This window comes from Takifugu rubripes, chromosome 6, assembly GCF_901000725.2.
Source record: "Takifugu rubripes chromosome 6, fTakRub1.2, whole genome shotgun sequence".
NCBI classification, from domain to species: Eukaryota; Metazoa; Chordata; class Actinopteri; order Tetraodontiformes; family Tetraodontidae; genus Takifugu; species Takifugu rubripes.
Window position 1 is genome coordinate 11,731,932 of NC_042290.1, and position 19,650 is coordinate 11,751,581.

At 45.7% G+C, this 19,650-nt stretch overlaps 3 protein-coding genes and 1 non-coding gene across 4 annotated transcripts; 1 reads left to right on the forward strand and 3 right to left on the reverse strand.

The window, feature by feature from the left end:
* Nucleotides 1–26: 26 nt before the first annotated feature.
* LOC101067969 (ER degradation-enhancing alpha-mannosidase-like protein 3) lies at nt 27–7,044 on the reverse strand. Its single transcript, XM_011617822.2, has 21 exons — nt 6,565–7,044; nt 6,047–6,403; nt 5,893–5,938; nt 5,560–5,660; nt 5,429–5,468; nt 5,205–5,317; nt 4,956–5,109; nt 4,737–4,871; nt 4,497–4,602; nt 4,322–4,419; nt 4,111–4,236; nt 3,944–4,027; nt 3,712–3,795; nt 3,509–3,633; nt 3,266–3,431; nt 2,859–3,016; nt 2,627–2,738; nt 2,310–2,483; nt 2,068–2,233; nt 1,801–1,992; nt 27–1,713 (listed from the first exon to the last, which is right to left on the reverse strand). Exons 2-21 carry the CDS (start codon nt 6,166–6,168, stop codon nt 1,478–1,480), a joined length of 2,538 nt encoding a protein of 845 aa, XP_011616124.1. The 5' UTR covers nt 6,169–6,403; nt 6,565–7,044; the 3' UTR covers nt 27–1,477.
* Nucleotides 7,045–7,484: 440 nt separating this feature from the next.
* rcl1 (RNA terminal phosphate cyclase-like 1) lies at nt 7,485–13,607 on the reverse strand. The gene is made up of 9 exons (XM_003976786.3): nt 13,405–13,607; nt 12,978–13,049; nt 12,504–12,679; nt 11,872–11,946; nt 11,637–11,761; nt 11,071–11,196; nt 10,714–10,870; nt 8,616–8,719; nt 7,485–7,658 (listed from the first exon to the last, which is right to left on the reverse strand). The coding sequence occupies exons 1-9, from the start codon at nt 13,532–13,534 to the stop codon at nt 7,505–7,507; spliced, it is 1,119 nt and encodes a 372-aa protein (XP_003976835.1). The 5' UTR covers nt 13,535–13,607; the 3' UTR covers nt 7,485–7,504.
* On the reverse strand, nt 8,163–8,250 carry mir101b (microRNA mir-101b). The gene has a single exon (NR_105356.1). It is a non-coding gene; the product is annotated as a microRNA mir-101b (primary transcript).
* Nucleotides 13,608–16,099: 2,492 nt separating the features above from the next.
* ak3 (adenylate kinase 3) lies at nt 16,100–19,427 on the forward strand. Its single transcript, XM_003976797.3, has 5 exons — nt 16,100–16,444; nt 17,275–17,394; nt 17,960–18,132; nt 18,269–18,387; nt 18,500–19,427. The coding sequence occupies exons 1-5, from the start codon at nt 16,297–16,299 to the stop codon at nt 18,609–18,611; spliced, it is 672 nt and encodes a 223-aa protein (XP_003976846.1). The 5' UTR covers nt 16,100–16,296; the 3' UTR covers nt 18,612–19,427.
* Nucleotides 19,428–19,650: the final 223 nt, after the last annotated feature.

Sequence of the window (19,650 nt, forward strand, 5' to 3'; positions counted from 1 at the left end):
TATGAATATATTTAAAACAAATACAATTTTTAGATTTCAAGTTTATTTTTACAAAAAGTGATTAATGGCCAACAAAAAATTGCATTATTTTCTATGGTGTTAGTACTTTCTCACATCCATAAAAAAAACCTTTCACCACCTTAAAAGAAGTGCATTATTTGGAGGATAATACACATTTTAAACATATTGTTTTCATACAATAATACACAGGTTTCAGACCAATAAAACACACAAACAGAATTGATGAGCTATTCCACTTTATCACATTAGCACGGTGAAGTAAAAATGCTGCTCAAAAATGTAACGCTTTAATCATAATGATGTAATATAAAGTTAAGGAAATCTGGTGACAGTCAGACAACTGAAATATTTCTTTGTTACCTGCAGTATATGGCTCTTTCAGATGAAAACACCAGAGCCATCTTTAGATTTTGTAGTTTTAATGTGAAAGAATATCTGCAGAAACATTTCAGACCCCATTATCGTCCAGTAATGTGAAGGGATTAAGACTTTTCTGAGCAGGTGCAGAGTTTAGATGGGACAAATGCAGACAGGCACAAAGAAACCAGCTTTGGTCTTTCTGAGATGTTGTGAAGATGCTATGATTGCATTCAAAAGCCCACAGTGGTCAACCCCGTAGACTCTAGAAATTCCTACACGATGAGGATCGGATAAATTACTCTACACACACACACACACAGGCACCCACACACACTGAGTGCAGAACACACTCACACACGTTCCACCGAACATGCAAACAGCATCTCTGAAAATCCCTGAAGTTTGTTTTATTTCCCATTAGTATAAAACACTTGAGCCTCATGAGCTCAGGTAATTGGCCCCAGTTCTTCTCCTTCAGCATCAGATTCAACAGAGGTTTCACCTCCTCCAGCTCAGAAAATATTCATCCACCAACATTTAAAACCAAGCTGCTGCAGTTTCCTCCCACACCAACCTGAACTTCCTGGACACGGTCTTGTGTTCTCGGCTTGTTACTTCAATAATTCTGGAACTTCAGGATACGCTGGAATGCCTTTCTCGTGTCTCGCAGGGCTAAAGTTCCATAATTTATCCCACTGCTGCCTCTGACAGGGGAGGAACAGCCTTTCTGTTCTGATTCTGCATCAGTTGACCTACTTGGTTCTTCTGTGAACAAAACACCCCCACAAGTAGATTAGCATAGTAAAAGTGATGGTTACAGAGAACCGAGCCAAGAAATCTGGTGTGTGTTTCTTCTACTCTTGCAGTGTGCAATATATATTTAAATATATGTCCATTTTCTTCACATTGATCACCTAGTTTAGTCTCCTCCGGCCCAAAAAGCCCACTCTGCTCTCTAAAGCGAAGTACTTAAAAACATAAAACATGAAACAGGTTTGTGTCCTGGTCGGGTGCAAACGTGGGCTGGATCAGTCACAGCTCTGCAGCACCTGCCGATCAGAGGATGAACGCTGGGGAAGCCTGGGAAGAGCCACGGTCAAGGAGCCGGGAGGAGTCTACCATCAGAGCTGAGGGTTTGAGATGAAGCTGTAGTGGAGCAGAGCTCAGGTGGGTCCTTTCCTGACGACTCTGTGCAGAACTGTTGCTGCTCCTCCTCCCTGACCAGCGCCTCTCCTTCGCTCAAGAGGAACTCTAAAGTGGGCCCTTCCACTCCCACTTCTTCCTTGGCCAGGCGGAGTCTGATGTTCATCCCTACTGATTTTTCCACATTATCTGGAAAATAAGGCGGAACGTCTAAGAAAGCCCCAACAAGCGATGACCCCACCAACAGTGAAGAGTGAGCAGGTCTCTGGTCCTCACCGTGTCCCAGCTGCCTCTCCTTGGGCAGCAGCAGCACGTCCACATTCTGATGCTCCTCCAGAGCAGCCGTGAGGACGGCGCCCTCACGACTGAACAGGAACACCAACGGCAGCCGGATGTCATCAGTGGCGTACCCGTCTCCCACCATTTGAAAGAGGGGGGTCTCCTCACTGTTACTTCCCTCGTGGTGGTCTTGAAGGGGGACAGAAGGAGTTTATTCGAAGCTCAACCTTGTGTTATCCCCAGGCTTTGAGTCAGTGTGCTCACCTATAAAGATGACTCCGACTGCACCTGCTTCCTGCAGCCGGCGAGCCTTTGCAGCAAACATGCAGTCCCCCCGGAGCGCCAGGGCGATTTGCCCTCTGAGCTCCTGGGCATTAACGATCTCCCCACACGCCGTGTAGGGTGAGGCCTTCAGGATGCTGCCCTTCAGCTGTGGTGCAAGAGGCGGAGTGTGTTACTGAAGCTTCTAAGGCTCTTTAAAACATTCCATCAGGACTGAAGCTCACCCCGTGCTCGCGCTTGGTGAGGTCCATTCCAAACTTGGCAGGCCCGGCTGTGAGAACGGTCCTGCCCAGAAACGGAGGCGAGATGAGCTGGACAACATGAGGGACCACCTCCTCCTCCTCTGGTGTCTGCTTTATCTCCGCCACTAGTTTCACATGGTACACCCCTTTCTGGTCCTGGAAGCATATATGGGCGTCATATTTGGTCATCACCCATTCACATTTTATGGTTGATAAGACTTTCTCTATCAGTGGTGTTTTTAAAAATCGCTTTCCAACAGGACAGAAAGTCAGATCACGAAGCGACGTGACTCAAGTACCTTCTGGATGCTGGAGCGAGCAGCCTCATTCAAAGGCATGAGAGAGATCCCCATGCTCTTCAAGAACTCCAGCGGCTCCATGCTACTATCCTGGAGCGGGAGTTCAATCTCCCTGCCCACCCACACACACACACACACACACACACACACACACACATTATTGTATGATGAAATCAACATGTAATCATGGCAGAGCCGTGAAATCACACTTGCAGTGAGACAAAGCTGTTACCTGATAGGCAAAGGCTGGAAAGCTCTTCCTACCCCGGTCAGGTACTTGTAGCCATCCCTGATAGTTTTAGCAAATGATGGGTTGTTGGGGAACAAGGTCTCCATGCTGGGGCACGAGTGCGAGAACAGATCCTCTTCTTGAAAGACGGGCGCGGCCTCCTGTCACAGAACCAGAACATTCAGCCCCTCACTCACGGCTCGCTGAATCAACAGAGGTTTGCACGAGTGTGTGTGTGAAGACGTTTAGAATTTAAACAATCTGGCCTGATTGCCTTTGGTTTCAGCTGCCTTTCCAATGTTTACCGAGCAGGAAGTGATTGCTAACTTATTTCTGTTTGACAGTAAATGCTCGTCACGCAGAGTGATCTCGGGGATGTGAGGAGGGAAGAAATGAACTTCAGCTCTTACTGTGTTGTTGCCCTGACATGAAGGTTTGGTGGTCGACAGAGAAACGGGGAGAAGGTGAGCTTCAGTGGTGAAGATGTATTCATCAATGTCAATGGGAAGTTGACTTTTCTCAGAAAACAGCAGGTAGAGGTATTTAAACATCTCAGCCAAAAAGAACGAGTCCATCCTGGACAGACAGACACACATGCAGTGATTTCAGCCGCAGAGGTAGAGAACGCACTGTTCCACCTGCTGGAATCACACCTGTCTTCGTGAATGCCTGTCCGGACATCCTGCACAGCAGCAAATCCACAAGGCACCCTGGCATAAGCGTTGAGTTTCTCCACGATGGACTGTCCCACTCTGAGGTAGTAGGGGTCTCCAGTGGCCTGCAGGGATCAACACATCAGCTCCGCCACACCTCCGACACATCAGATCCAAATTCACACGGAGCTTCCAGTTTTCACCTTATAGAGGTAGTACGTGCTTTCAGCAAACTCTGGTCTCAGAAGGTGTTGACCCCAATGAACTCTGAACTCTGTAGTGAAAGCCTGCGCAAGGATGAAGGAAATGAAATGAAAACACACACACACACACACACACACACACACACACACACCTATGTGTGTAGCTCTGCACTTCTGCCTTACTGCTGAGCAGGTTGCTGTTCAGCCACATGAAGACGTGCAGATTATTTACCTCTGGAAGAAACTTGTGCTGTTTGGTGACTTGATAAAGCATTTCGTGAGTCTCGATAGCTGGCTTCAGGTCTCCTCTCAATACCTGCGTGAAGAATGAGCCTTGTTGGAGCCTTGTGCTGTGTGTTTAATGCCAACTATTCCACGTGATGAGGGACCTCTCCTGACCTGCAGACCCGGGAAGAACGCCAGCAGAGAGTCCATCCAGCTGCGAACACTCACGGTGGGGTTGTGCATGTGTACGTTTAACAGCAGGGGAGGCTGGCTGATGTACTTCATAATGGCACTGTAGTGCTGTCGCACACATACGATAGTGAGGACGTGAGCAGAGCGATGAGAGAAGGTTTCAATACAAGGATACAGTGACTGGAGGACTTACAACGTTGAACCTGTCCAGAAAAACATTGTCTCCGAGGAGTATGTAGGCCTTCATCAAATATTCATAGTACGAGTCGATCCCAGCACCAACGCCACTGTCTGGACACAGAATCCAGAAGAAAGTCAGGTCAGGCCTGCGTGACGCAGCCTGAGGCATCGCGCCACTGTGGTCTCACCCCTGCGGACCCATTCCTCATTGTGGATGTTGATGACAGTTCCCACCAGGTCACTTCCTCTCTGCCTCCGCTCCCAGAGAACGTCCAGGGCCTTACGTGCGTTCTCCTGAAAACATCCCGTATTACTTACAGAAAGGAAGGTTTTCATTCATGCTAACAGATGTGTTAGAATGTTAGCGTGCCTGTTGCAGCCACTAATACCTGAATATGTGGCAACATTAGCTGAGAGCTGTAAAATACCTCAAACACAGACTCTCCTGAAAGTCGGCTGAGAGCAGCAAACTCCAGGATCATGGTCCCAGCGCAGGCGGTGCAGGTGTCCGACTCGGTGCCGGTGCGTGAAAGCGGGTTCAGGACTCCATACCGCAGGTTTACCTGTGGAAGACAACAATGACAATTATTGTAGCAGCTTTTCGTCCACTTGATGGGTCCAGTGCTTCACAATGAAACAAGGCAGACCTTGGGATACGGAAGGCCACTTGAGGTGTTAAAGGCAGGCAGCAATCGATGTCCCAGCTCCTTGGCCATGTGCAGGAGCTCGTCCTGGTACCACTGCATCCTCTCCCCTCGCTGACGTAGCAGGTCAGCCATCACGTGAGCTCCCAGAAGCCCTCTGGAGAGAAGACGGTACAATGAGAGCGTGGACGTGGCCTCTGATTAAACACTCAGCGCAGACACAAGCAGCAAGAAAATGACTGAGGTTCGTACCCCAAAACTCTGATGTTAGTCTCAAATACAGAAACGACCACATCGTTGTCCAGGCGCACGTCGCTCACAGCCTTCCTCACCGCGTCTTCAAACTCATCGAGTTTATTTAACACCTGCTCTCAGGGTCACACGGAAGGGGGGGGGGGTTGAAAAAACATGAAGTCATACAGACGTTGAAAAGTACCTGCACGCTTGGAAGCAGAGGAAAATAGGCTGATTCTCACCACCAACGTATCGAGGGTGTCAATCAGAGTGAGAGAAAACCTGCAGAAACAGATGAGAGTGTGTGAAACAGCAGAGCAGAGCCGTCACCAACGCAGCGTTAGCTCGCCGCCCTCTGCCTGAACTGACTTACTTTCCCAAGGACTCATCAATGTCCCCTCTGTTGGGCTCCTGGCCACGGACTCTGCCCCTGCAGCTCAGAGGCATCAGCTCGTCTGCTGGGTAGGCATTTTTCTGCAGCAGAGACGATTCGGTCAAAGCAAAACTGACGGACATTTAACAGGACCCTGCCACGTGTCCATCACAGGGCACACACACATGCACACAACATTCACTCTCACTGAGGGAAAATTCAGAGTCTCCTGTCTATTGAAGGTGCTCGTTTTTGTAGAAGTAAACTGGAGATAACTTCTACAAGCTACTAATAATGCATGTAGGCTTGATTACATTCATTACAAGAACATACCATGTAGCTTCCATATGCGTGGTCAAACATTTCAAGTATCTGCTCCCTGGGCAAAAAAGATAAAACCAATTATTAAAAAGAAAATAACATCACAGACAGTAGTCCTGAGGCTCGTAATGACAATGGTTATTGGTGCATGACGGCTGGTTTTCACCTGATAACAGTCTTCTCCTCCAGTGTCATCGTCTGACTCTCCTGACATCTCACCCAGCCAACGAAAATGCTGATGAGCAGGATCTTCAGCATCATCCTGGTGCTGGGAAAAGGCTGCACCATTCTTCTGCCTGTTCTACCCACGAAGACCCAGTAGTAGATTTATCATTGATGAACACAGCAAGTGTCCTTTTTGGTCCAAACCTCAACTCAAAATCAAACTGTCTTTCGAGGGCAGCGGTCCCCCTTGAGACCCCAGATCATCCTCGTATTGGTGGGTCAGCTGGAGACTTAAACGTTAGCTGCCTCCAAGCTCCATTTGTGGTGATCCGTGTGATCCCGTCGGAGCGCTTCAGCTCTGCGGGTCCATGTAAACAATAGACGAAGTTAGCTTCAGTTCAGACAGCATCGGTCAACAATGATTGTTGGTACTTTAAAAAAAAGACGCACATATAAGCGTCGCGTTAAAGTGTACAATCATAGGAAATAATACGTAATTAGAAAAAGATGGAGACTTACCAAATGAATGACATCATGTGGAACAGTTGCTAACGCTTGCTGGCCTTATGAGCTGGGAGGCTCCTAGTTGCTAACCGGCTAACAAAATGCCACTTTGCAGTTGCGCAATGTGTTACAAATTTTGGGATTAATTCACATCTTAGTCTCATTACATATTTTTTTCTAAAACAAATGGCTCACCTATCATACAAGTGTCAAAAAGTGGATAACACGTCACCAGGCGCTTATTCAGACTGTATTATGAGATAGTGCCGAGCTGTCAGAGAGCGCGCTGATGTTTGTGAGAAGAAACCTCAGCAAACCGTCATACAACTAACGAGAAATCAGCGTTACATCCATGAAGCTGTTATATGCGCGACCATATGAGGTTTGGATTAAAATTGCATTTGAAATTGTAGTCCGAACGATGTGTACAGGAAAGAGCAAAAAATACGAGTGATACCGAAGCTGACCAGCAGATGGCAGTGCAATACAACGATGCTTTCTGACTTCCGGAATAGAGGAAGAAGTACCAAACGTACATGTACCAAAATAGTTGTAGTAGAAGAAGACGGTGGCTATAATACCAAAACTAGCCAGTAGAGGGTGGCAACGCCACATTCTTGCCATACACAGTCTTGATTTAGGTGTTCTGGTAGTACGGGAAGGTGTCAGAACACCTTCAGAGCACTGCAGAGGGACCCTTGAGCAAGGTACTGAACCCACAAATGCTCCTATAGGGCCCTGCAATGAATTGTGTCCACTCGCAGTGACCACAAAGGGGATAAAACATTTAAGAGACGAGAAGAGAAGTCTTGACTTTCTACAATGATGTCAATGATAAAACATGCTGTAAAATGTTCCCAACATGAACTAACAAATAAAAAAAGCAGGAAACACAAAAGCAAATCGTTGTATTCAGGAAATCAGACACAAGGTCACATGTTTAATATAAAAATATTTATTTAAGCGTTTTGTTCACGTTGCTGTAACCAACTCCTACGCAGGTCATCAGGACTTTGTCTCCTCCTTTCCTTTCGTCCTCTAAAGGCTTCTGAACATCTATCTTGAACATAATCTGGAAAAAATCTCGGATGTGTCTGAGGAATTCAATCCTGAAGGAACAGACAGGGAGAGACAGGAAGAAGCTGGTTAGTGGCACAATTCTCCCAGAGCTGTAGACGTGTCCCGATGCTGCAGTCAAATGCAATAAATCTATGCATCCGGCCAACTTCAGAAACCCAGAGGTTCATTTATACAGAAAAAGCTGATTGACGGAATCTTTACAACTGGACTTTTAAATCAAAGATGGAGGGACGACATTGAGCCCCAGGGAGTGATTGCACACATCTGCCCTCCCGCCGAGGGCAGCGGCAGCAGCCTGGAACACACAAGACGAACCAAAGCGAAGAAAAGCTGTGGAAGAACTGAACATCAACCAGTGGATAAACCTATTTTCTTCTGTGCGTAAATAAATACCGACATATGATCAAAAAGGTTCCAACAGTAGCGTCACTAGCTTGGACTGGTTTTTTAATGCCTCAACTGCTGATTTGGAGCCAACACAAACAGAAAATGCTGCGTTTTCAGCAGCTACCTGATGAAGAGGAGCGTCTTGTGATGGCACTGCCAATCTTCAGTTATCATAGTACTGTACTTGAGAGGGACACAGCAGCGGTACCATGATAACTGAAAATGGACAGTTCATAGTTTGCTCCCCTTCCTGATCATTGAGCCCCAGGGAGGCCGTTAAACACACACACACACACACACACACACACACACACACACACACACACGACTTTGTTCACAAGTTAAAACAGACGTTCAGCACATCTGGACATGATGTTCACAATGTATACCAACATATGTTGGAGGACAGGAGCCGTGATCCAAGGCTGTGAACTGAAGACATTTCCTGAATGTCCATGTGGTTTGGTAACATATTTGCTTCCTCTATTTTGTGTTTTACAAACCGGTGAGAACTTTGGAACTGTGAGTAAAACAATAACAAAAGTTGGATCCAAACATCCGACATGTGGACAAAGTGTGTGTGTGTGTGTGGGGCTTACGTGTACGGGGAGAGGGGTCCGAGCAGAACCTTTGACACGTCCTGTTGGCCAAGGGTCATCAAGAGCAGCGCCAGGCTTTGATTGGACGAATCCACACAGCCGCCCTAAAACCAGCAAAGAAAGGAGGCAGAGCAAATACATTTAATTAAAACAACAACATCATGAAGGTCATTGTGTTTGAGGGGAAACGACGTCAGCAACTGAGCTGACGGCAGACTGATGCGGTTTAATGGTCAACAGAGCCAACAACACAAGCTGGAGCATTCTGAAACATTTCAGCACCCATAAACCTGAAAAGGCAATTCCTGTTTGGTGCCTGAACATCCCGACCAGCAGAGCGCCAGTCTCATGACATTACGACTATGATGAGGGCAACACCACCCCAACACTCCGCAGAAGAACCAGGAAGGCTGCCGGACGGCCCGCTTCTCCTCGCAGAACTCAAGCAGACACTTTCTGATTGCGTTATCAACCCAACTGCAGCTACTGGCCCCAGTCCTCTTCTGTCACAGGAATATGATTTAATTATAGCAGCATGACACCGAACAACCATGGCCATTCTGTGTTTGTTTGCTCGGATCAGCTATGCTGATTCCTGCTTCAGATGGATTCAATTGGATCATTAAATTCAGTAAAGTTCACCTACCTTCAGAACAGCAACAGGCACTGACCCTAAAAACATATAAACCCCAAGACTTCTAGGTGTAGGGCAACATTTAACCAGACTAACCCGTCGTCAAAGCTTCACCTTTATTAGGGTCAGCAGACTTAAAGTACGACAGCAGACGCGTCTGAGCACCACGTCTCTCCGTGCCAACAGCTAACAACTCCTCCTTTCCTGATCCGTTGCATCAGTGAAAACACGAGACGGCTGGGATGTCCCCGGAGACCAACGGCCATCGATCTTGCTCCTGGAAAAGTCCCCCATTTTCCCTCCAGACAGTCCAAGAGGCAGAAACACGGAACAGAACTTCAAGGGCCAGATCTGAATAGATTATACTGTCCAGGGTATTAAGTCGTTTCCTAAAACAAAAGTTCCTCTAGTAGTTTTGATGCCCACGATGCCTGTACTCATTAACCAGAAGACAAACACACCCGCGCACGCACAAAGACCCCCCCGGGCTGCTCCTCCTCTCTTCTAATCTCTGTTCTAAAAGTTCGGCATCTACCTGCTCTGTCAGTTCTGCGGCACGACCGTCACAAAGTGAAGAAACAAAAGGAATCCGACGCCACCCGTGGCTGCTGGCGAGCTGTTGGCCATCGTGGCTGCTGCCTGTAGGAGGGAGGATGTGGCCAACAATCTTCTATGTGTGAGTTAATGAGAGCTACCATGACCAGCTAACTGGGCTCACATGGTTCCTCTGGGAGGCAGAGCTGTGTGGGGGAAAATGCAAGTCAGAGTCCCTGCTTCAAATTGAACTAATTCTGATGAAGTGGGCTTTTTGCACCACATGAGGGAGGGGCCGCCTGATCAACCGAGGCTGCCAATGAGGTCACTGACCCCGGCACTGACCCAACTGAATGTAGCATCCAAATTCGATTTAAAGATCTTCCGATTTTTTTCCCCGAGTAATTATCGAGTGAACAAAATAATGTCTTGTGTGACTGTCCTCGTGGCTGAGCCGATGCCTCAGAGGGGCGATATTTGTCATCCTGAGCCCAGAGACGAACCAACCGAGAGTCAACGTGAGGGCTAAAGCCTCCCTCGGGTCAACCGCGAGGGTTCATCTGTTCCTCTGCAGTTAAACACTTTTAATCCCACCTTTACTTCTTACATACATTTAATAGCCTATCTAAAAGATTCAAAAACATACTGGCCAATTTTTAGAAACATGAAAATATGTTATTCTGAGAAACGCTGCATCTCTTAACATTCCAGCCTGTGGTAATTGCCGGGGAATGCAAGCAAACACACAAAGAAACTGTCATTGTCGCTCTTGTCTGCATCTCCCAGGTATTCCCCAGGAATTCTGATCCGCCCAGCTGCAGGACGCTCAACAGCTGTGACATGGAACCTAATCCTAAAGTGAAACCACCCGTCCCAACAGCCAACAGCACAAACACGCCGGTGGCTGCACACACCACGAGCAGGTCTTACCCGATAAACCTCCTCCAAAAGCAACATGGCACAGTTCCTGCCGAGGTCCTCTGGCAGTATGGAGTCTCCCTGCCCCTGCGGTGTGGACGACATCTCAGCGCTGAGGAAGAACCCGTTCACCGTCTCCGCCACCAGAGTCAGACCAAAACCCGGAGACCTGCCGTCATTCAGCACATTTAATCCCCCTTGTCCCTCGCTGCTGTCTCAGCCAAGTCTCACTTGTAAAAGCCTTCTTTTGCATAAATGAGGAGAGATAAATACAATGAAGAACACAAATGTATATTTAAACTGGGTTACTGCCCCTATGAAATAACCTTAAATCCCAATAAACAGACCTTTAGGAGCTGAGATACTCACTTGCCAGAGTTGACTCCCTTCATGTGGTCCGTGTGGATGTAAATGTCTGGGAGGAACTGGTTGAGGACACTCCTGGCTGACTCCACTATCCTGTTTCCCATTTGGGGAGAAACTCTAACAGAATATCTGCGTTCCGACCGTCAAGGACAATTTGTTACATCACCAGAACTACAGTATGATGAGGTAAGTTAAAACAATCAGTATTTACTGACATGGGATTAAGCAAAAATCAACCAAATAACTTAAATATTGCTTAAACATCATCTGTACGAATGCATGAAATGGATGTCTGATCTGATCGTGCTCCTGCACTATTGCTATCACCACTAGAGGGCGCCATCGGTGCAGACGTTGCTCCATTGCGACCTCAGCTTAACTGGACAAAACTAAGTTATTTCAGGTCATCTGAAGCAATTGAACCCCTGGAAACCATCTTGTGTAAAAAAAAAACCATTATGTTTAAAGTAATTAAGAGAAGATACTGAATGCAATTAATTACATACTACAACAACTGGAGTGAGGTGCCTACAGAGGAAGATTAGGCTGCTAGATAAGGGGATGGATACGCCACTCCTCTGATCCGCTTGATCTTTCCTGGGTCAGTCAGCTGGACTGGTTTGAGCGACCTGCAGGCAGGACATGAAAAGAACACCTCTCCTCCACCCCCAGGTGCCATACCCCTCTTCACCACCTGAGGAGACAGCAAAAAATGTACCACCAAATATTAAGTGACGAAAAACATCTTTTCTTAGAACTAAATCTGAAAGCGGCAGCTGCCACAGTCCCACTACAGACCCACACCTTGACAACAAACGCCTCTCCCTCAATGCCAAACCTCTTCATCAGCGGGAGGGATGTGGACTTCAGCAGGTCGACCTGCAGGACAAAAAAGCATAGATCATGGAAGACATCCTTTAAAGAGGCAGAAAAGGCATTTTCAACAAACAAGATGCTCATCACTGGTGCCATGGCAACATCTCTCTTCAAATATGCTCACGTCTCCATCTGCCCTTCCATCTGTGGTTGGCATTGTGAAGTAAACAGTCAAGTTAAAAATCCCAAGGATTAATGGACACAGGACAGATAAGGGCACCGGGTACCTTCTTCTTTGGATATTTCTATACCTCCTCTGTTTAAAGCAGCAGTACACACATTGCAAATTCTCTTTAAAAGCCCCAACTACCAAAAACAATAACCAAACGTTAATTTCTGCACAAAAGGGCATATAATTCCCTCTTTGTTTAGGCAAACGTAGATTTAGCTCCGGGCACAAGGCCTTAACTTGGTCTAACTTTGTGTTCATCAACTCCACCTCCAGCATCCGTAAATGTTGGTTTAAGGTGTGTTTTCTAACACAGACCTGCAGAGGTTCTGCAGCCTACGCTAGGAACATTTTATCAAAATGAGGAGACAGAAAGCAAACACGTTCTGACCGTTGGGTCAACGGGGTCATTGGTGACTCCCCTCAGAGTGGCCTTCAAGGGGCTTTTCATGAAAGGAGCCAACAGGAGAAGAGCCTCCAGATAGTACCCGATGGAACGCTGGGTGTTGCAGTCATGTTCTACAGAACCACCATACAGCAAGCCAGGCTGGTAGAACAAGACCGTACCTGGAAAAGAGAGACATTCAGCTTTTACTGGTTGAAAATGAGTCCGTCTATCGAGGATTTATAGGGGGGCGATCAGCCAAATTCTGATGGTGTTAATAAATAAATGTAATAATTATAAAGAGTTAAAAAGGGCTCGGCTTTTTTTTTTTATGTGTCTGGGAACATTTCAGGTGTCAGTGAGGATTCTTACTGAAGATTTGGCGTGTTATATTGGCGACATACATAAGATTGGTAACGATATTGATTAGAGGGAGACTTTGAAAAGCCTTCCCTGGTGTAACTTCATTACGACACTCACCTGTCTGATTAATCTCGATTTTGGAGCCATTCGTGACTTTATCTAGCAGTCTGATAAAACTGGCCTCAAAATCTGGAAAAGAAGTGGTAGGTTAGTGCTTTTTGTTCTCCTCCACAATAACAACTACAAATAAAATGAATTTAAAGTGCTGGCTGTTTTCCATATTTCTGTGAGAAGTTTCGAACATCTCTGCACGCTTTCAATGAAAACGTCCACAAACCCCCGATCCGAACACTTTATTTAAGAAGACTTCTGACTCAAAGTTTGTGAGGATTTCACAAGCATGTACAGCGCCAGGCCATCATTTGCGCCACCGTCCGAGTCCAGCGCCACAACACTTCCAACTGCGTAACAGCTAGCGCGTTAGCCGCGAAGCTAACTGCGAAGCTAGCTGCGACGCAACACGAAGCGTGCGCTCGCGACTCACCGCGCAGCCCCGGGCAGTCGTCCGAAGACCTGATGCCTCGGATTCTGACCCGTTTCCCGCTGAGTGTGGACAAAACCAGCCTCTGCCTGAAGAAATTGCAACCATCATAGACGAGCCCATGGCTTGTCATTCTGTTGTTGTTTCTGACTGTCGTCGTTGGAAATCCACGTGTGTTTATCCAGGAAGAGGAGAGTGGGAGGGGGCATACGGCAGGGCGGGAGGGTCAAAATCCATCACAAAAAAAGCGAAAAAGAAAACATTGTATTTACTTGAAGATAGATAGATAGATAGATAGATAGATAGATAGATAGATAGATAGATAGATAGATAGATAGATAGATAGATAGATAGATAGATAGATAGATAGATAGATAGATAGATAGATAGATATGTGTGTGTGGGTGTGTGTGGTTCTCACTAAGAAACCATTTAAGATACAATCAGATTATGTGGACAGTGACTAAAAGGCATCAATGGACCTGTTCTTTCTCTTATTATTTTTTTTCACCAAAGTAATCAAGCAAGAAAGTCTTGTTTGTGCAGTTTTTCCTTTCTGTGTGTTTGTTTTCTGAATGCTTCTGGTTCACTTGGATCCGTATGCTGTATCACTGAGGGCTTAAGAGGCGACATTAAATGAAAGAAACTTTTCATTTTCTGTAAAAGTAAAAAACAAACAAACACGATAAAGATGCTTTCTGTTCTGCTACTAGAGACTCACTCCAACAACACTGATGAATAGTTTTGGTCCAACCAGTTAGGTTTTATGTTACCATGGAACCAACCACTCAGGAGGTATTGCAGTTCTGTTTAACAATTAATTCTCTTGGAAAATTAGTTACTTCCAAAAAAAAAAAGATATAAATGGACATTGGAAGTCTCTTAGGATTCATTTATCCAGCTTACACTCTCTCATATCCAACAAAGCCACTAAAACTTATCGACAAGGTAAATTTTGATTACAACTGGGGAATAAATTCCCACTCGTTAACGAGAGCAACCCTGGTGAAAGACTCTGATGATGGTGGGCTACAGGCCACCGACTTTGTATCAACGGAAAATTAAAGGTCATTTGGTTCAGATTCTTATTTTAGTATTCTGTCCCCAGAACAATGTTTGGAACACGGTGGTATAAATGACTGCTTTGTGACTTCTCAGTTCAAAACTCTCAGTTAAAATGTCACTGACTGACATTCCTGTACCAGATGATGCAGCAGCCACCCACCATGTTTCTATAGAACTGTAGATTCAGCTTTTCTAAAAATGGATCCTGATCCTTCAGTGAGTTTATATTTGTCTGTTACTCATCTATTAGCTGAAACTGGCAGATTCTTACCCCTTGACAACCTCTGTGTCAAATTAAATTCCCAGTGCAACCGTAATCAACACAATACAAAAATATTGGTTAAAATTATATTTCCCTATTTGGCCCCGGTTCTCCCTCTTTGACCATTGAGAGTCAAGTGGGGCTCTTTGCATAAACATCTACATCCCTTACAGTTTAGCCGGAATTCTTGCTTAAACAGTTACACACTAACTTTTGAAAACCATCTCCAGCTCCTAAAGCAAAAGAGCTTCGCTTCAATAATCTATTTGTCCCGCAGTCAAAGACTCGGCATAGAAGACCAAAGCGGTCTTATCCATGCACGGATCACTTATTTTCCACCTTCGGGAAGATCTTTTGGAACGATGTGCATGTTTGGCTGGAGCCCAGAGTCCCCCCGCTCCCCCTCCAACAGAGACATCACATTTGGAATTCTAATGGAGGAAAAGGATTCAGAGCTCTACTATCACACAACCGGGGTTGGTGGTGGTGCTTTAGAATTCACTGCAGCTTATCAAAAAGAAAGGGAAATACTAGTAAAATCATATTACAAAGGCTGTGTTGTTTGAATTGGCCCATTTTATGTCTCTTCCGTCTAACCATGATATGTTTGCTGTCACAATGCTTTGTGTAAACATTGTAAATTTGAATCACTATGGTGTCACTGTGGACAATTTATGACTGTTTATTTTTTTTATAAATTTGACTCTCTCACTGTCTGTTAGAATCTTCTCTGCTTCTGTACATCTGAAAACAGCTTGTGCCTCCGACTGGCCGACTGTGACGCGGTGAGTCGCGAGCGCACGTCCGCCTTCCTGTTGTGGACGGTTCAAACACTGAGCCCTCGTGATACGTGTAGAAAAGGCGTGAATTGGCTGCGACCCGGCCAGTGCTGAAGACAGCCGTCTGAAGTACAAACATGCATATCAGCAGGTCATCTTAAAACGGTCAGAGGGGAGTCAAAAGGCCACAGTTTCACCCCACCCCCCGGAATCTCCCCCATGGTATATCACTTATTTTCATTTGGGCCTAGGTAGAAGAATGAAGAGGATTCCATGAATGTTATCCCGCTATCCTCAGCAACAAGTGTTACTTTTCTTGAAATCCCAACCATATGTGAACTATTTGGCAGAGCGGATGAATCGCTGCTTGTGCAGATTCTCTCTGCAGGTCCGGGCTCAGAAGGGATTAATCAGCTCTAGAACAATTACATAACCCTGTTATACAATAAAAGCAGAACGTAAACCGTGAAGAGTCGGAGAATGAAGCTTTGTTTAGCTCTGAATCCACCCACCCCTGCTTTGACCGACATTGGAGCATCCCCCCCCTCCTCCTCTCCTCCTTTGCACCTCCTCTTCCTCGTTTGTCTTTCTGCAGCACGGAAGGAAGTGAAGCGAAGGCTGGGTGAGCGTCGACGGGCTGCACAAGCCACCCCCACGTTGTGCAACGTTGCACACTTCTTGGATAAGAAAGTGGAACCTGATCCAGTTGCGCATCCAGGAATGATTTTCTCCTCCGCACCTAAATAAGCAGCCTGGCATTAGACACCTCCAAAGAAGAAGCGTGCAGTGATGTCTCTCCCCAAGATCTTCCGTGTGATTATTATGGGTCCGCCGGGATCGGGCAAGGGAACCGTGTCTGCGCGTATTATCAAAAGTTTTCTGCTGAAACACATTTCCAGCGGGGACATTTTGAGAGCAAACATCAACGCCAAAACGGGTAAGACTGATTCTCGGATTAAAACCGATTGGGTTGTGATCTGATCAGAAAGACGATTTTCTGTTGGAAACGGAGCAGAAGTTGGTGGGAAAGAATGTGGAGCCCTGAGATAAGAGGGCCACTCCTCCAGTTTGACTCCTTATCGGGTTTTGACAGAGGAACGGGTTAAAGTGGCAGGAAACGTGTGTGATTCAGAAGCCGTTGGTTAATGTTTAAGGTTTAAACACTTGAACCCAACATTACCTGAACTTTGGCTACAGGCCATTTCTCCTCCATATCACCTTAGATTAAGATAAGGGTGTCAAAACAAGGCAGAAGATCTTAGAGGAGCTGCACCAGTTTGTAGAGTTTCAGGTCAAACTGATAGATTCTCACGACGTTTCTGTCCAGAAGCCTTTTGGACCTGAAAGGCAGTTTGTCTTTCAAACCACTTCAAAGTCTAAAACCAGTTTAACCATCCAGTTTAACGATCTTTACAAGGCTGGCCAGCAAATTCATATTCTAAACTGTGTGGATGCGTGTGGTTTTTGGAGTCTGCCTGACCCTAAAAGCAGATTACGTCTTCAATATTAAGCTCTAAATGACATGTTTCTCGTTATTTTCTGGATATATATATATAACACATATATTATATATATATATATATATATATATATATATATATATATATATACATATTGAGCTGCACACAACTTTGATCTCTTCTTGGTGCTGATGCAAGTAGCCTCTGCATAAAAACGAACCTTTACTTTTGTTCCGGAGCACGTCATTATTTGTGGGTTTTTGTCTGTTTTTTCCCCCTCAAACACATTTTTCTCTGTTTCTGCCAGAACTGGGTCTGTTGATGAAGTCCTGTATTGACCAGGGTCAGTTGGTTCCTGATGATGTCATCTCTCGTCTCATCCTGAAAGACCTGAGAGCTCTGGAGAACAGCAGCTGGCTCCTCGATGGTGGGTCCTTCTCACACCAACGAGTTGGCGTTTACGGTGTAACAGTTTATTGTAATAGATCAAAGAAAGAGTGTGAGTGTAATCCAATTGACCAGTGTGTATTCAGCATAATCCAATCACAGATTGAAGCTGACTGATGACTGAAGCACCTACACACAATTTTGTTGGATCAGAGGCTAAATAGATAAAGGTGGATTGAAACGACTGCGGGAGACGGCTCGGTGACATTCGACAGGAAAGTGGCCGCGTGCACAGGGCTGAGGAATGTAAACAAGAGCTGTGGAACAGTTTTCCACTGTAAAACACACAGAGGAGAGCAGACAGGCATGAAAACACCGTGCAGACAAACTACAGTGGCGGCAGAATGAGGCGTCGCTGAAATGATGAAGTGTTAGCAGATATGAATTCATAATTGTGTTTAATTATCAGATTTTGATGTGGAACCGGCCTTTATGGTGCTGTTTTGGAAGGATTTGTGTTTATCTCTAAGCCGAGGTGTGAATGCTTCTCATACTTTAATTCTACGACTTGTTTCCTCTGCGTTGCCTCCACATTTGTCCGTCAGGTTTCCCTCGGACGGTATCGCAGGCCGAAGCTCTGGAGGATGCCTACAGCGTGGACTCGGTCCTGAACCTCAATGTTCCTTTCCAGACCATCAAAGAGAGGCTGACGTCCCGCTGGACTCACTTTCCCAGCGGCAGAGTTTACAACATAGATTTTAACCCTCCTAAAGTCCCTGTGAGTGGAGAACAGGAACACACAAATACACCTCCAACTCTCCCGTCAGAGCAAAACAAAATTAAAAACCCTTTAACACAGGTGGCTAAAAGCTACGGGCACTTTCCCCCGCTGAATTAGTCCTCGTGTATTGCAGGGATTGGACGATGTCACAGGGGAGCCTCTGGTCCAGAGGGACGATGACTCTCCAGAGACGGTCACACGGCGGCTGAGATCCTACGAAACGCAGACGGAGCCGGTCTTGGAGTTCTACAGGTAAGATCAGGAAACACACAGCTTCTGTTTTTAATATAGTGATGATTAGAAAGTTTGATTTTCGGGTGAACTGTCCCTTTAACGCACGGCGTCCTGCTGTTTTCTCCACCAGGTGTAAAGGTGTGCTCCAGACGTTCTCTGGGACAGAAACCAACAAGATCTGGCCCCACGTCGAGGCATTCCTCCACAAGAAATTCCCCTCCATCCAACAGGGGGTGGCTTAGACGGGCGGATCAGGAAGGCCAGGTGAAGGTTTGGGTTTGGTGAGGACAACTGAGCAGGGAACCTTGATTTGTCACGTGCTGCTTTCTGTGAAAGAAGAGTTCCATCTGCAAATCAACATGTTCTGATCATTCAGAAGGGCGGGTTTAGGTTTTATTACATCACAATCGGTTTCCACAGTGATTTTAAATAGTGTTCGTAGCATCGTGACGTGCTTTAACGAAGCACAGGAGTCGTTTTGGGTTTTAATTTGAATGAATTTCTTTTCTTTCTGCTCTTGGTAGCACACAAAAGCTTCAGATCCTTTAGCAAAAACGTAAATAGGGCAGGAGCCTCGGAGGAAGAGCTCTGGTGTGTTCGTAGGATGGCATCGACTGTGTTGTGCAGTCAGTAACTGCTGTAAAGGGAAATGTGCCTGTTTGCGATCACAGATGTAGCATTTTACATTTACATTTTAGTCATTTAAGTCACTTTTGTCCAAAGCGCCCTGACAGTGTGAGACACATGTTGCTTTGGGGAAAGTTTTTGTTTCTACCTGTTTTAATAGGACCACAAAGTGAAAAAGGATTAAAAGCTGATCAAGCTTATGTTGAATGTAAATCTAAAGGCCTTTGGAGCTTTTTATTTTATTCTATTTTAACTATGCACTGACAGCTCAGTGATTATCTGAAAACGTGATGCAACAATTGTCATTCTTGTCCTGTGAATGTGCCTTCTTCTCCTCTTGGGTGGTTCTGTGAGTTCTTAAAGACTAATTTAATCTTTTGTGCTGTAGTCTTGTTGATTGTATGCTGATAAAAGGAACAAAAGAAAACCAACTCTGCTTCTCCATTGTGCTTTGAAAACCACCAGCTTTTTATTTGCAGTCTGAATTGTTTCCTTGTTTCAGCAAAGCTTAAAAAAAAAGCTTAAAAAAAAAAAGAGAGAACTTGAACCTCAACATTTTGCCGAGCGCCAACTGTAGCGTTTGATCCCCATTTTGATTTTAATCCCTCGATCTTCAGCAAAGACTCGCACGATCATCAGCTCCGAGGACGTCAC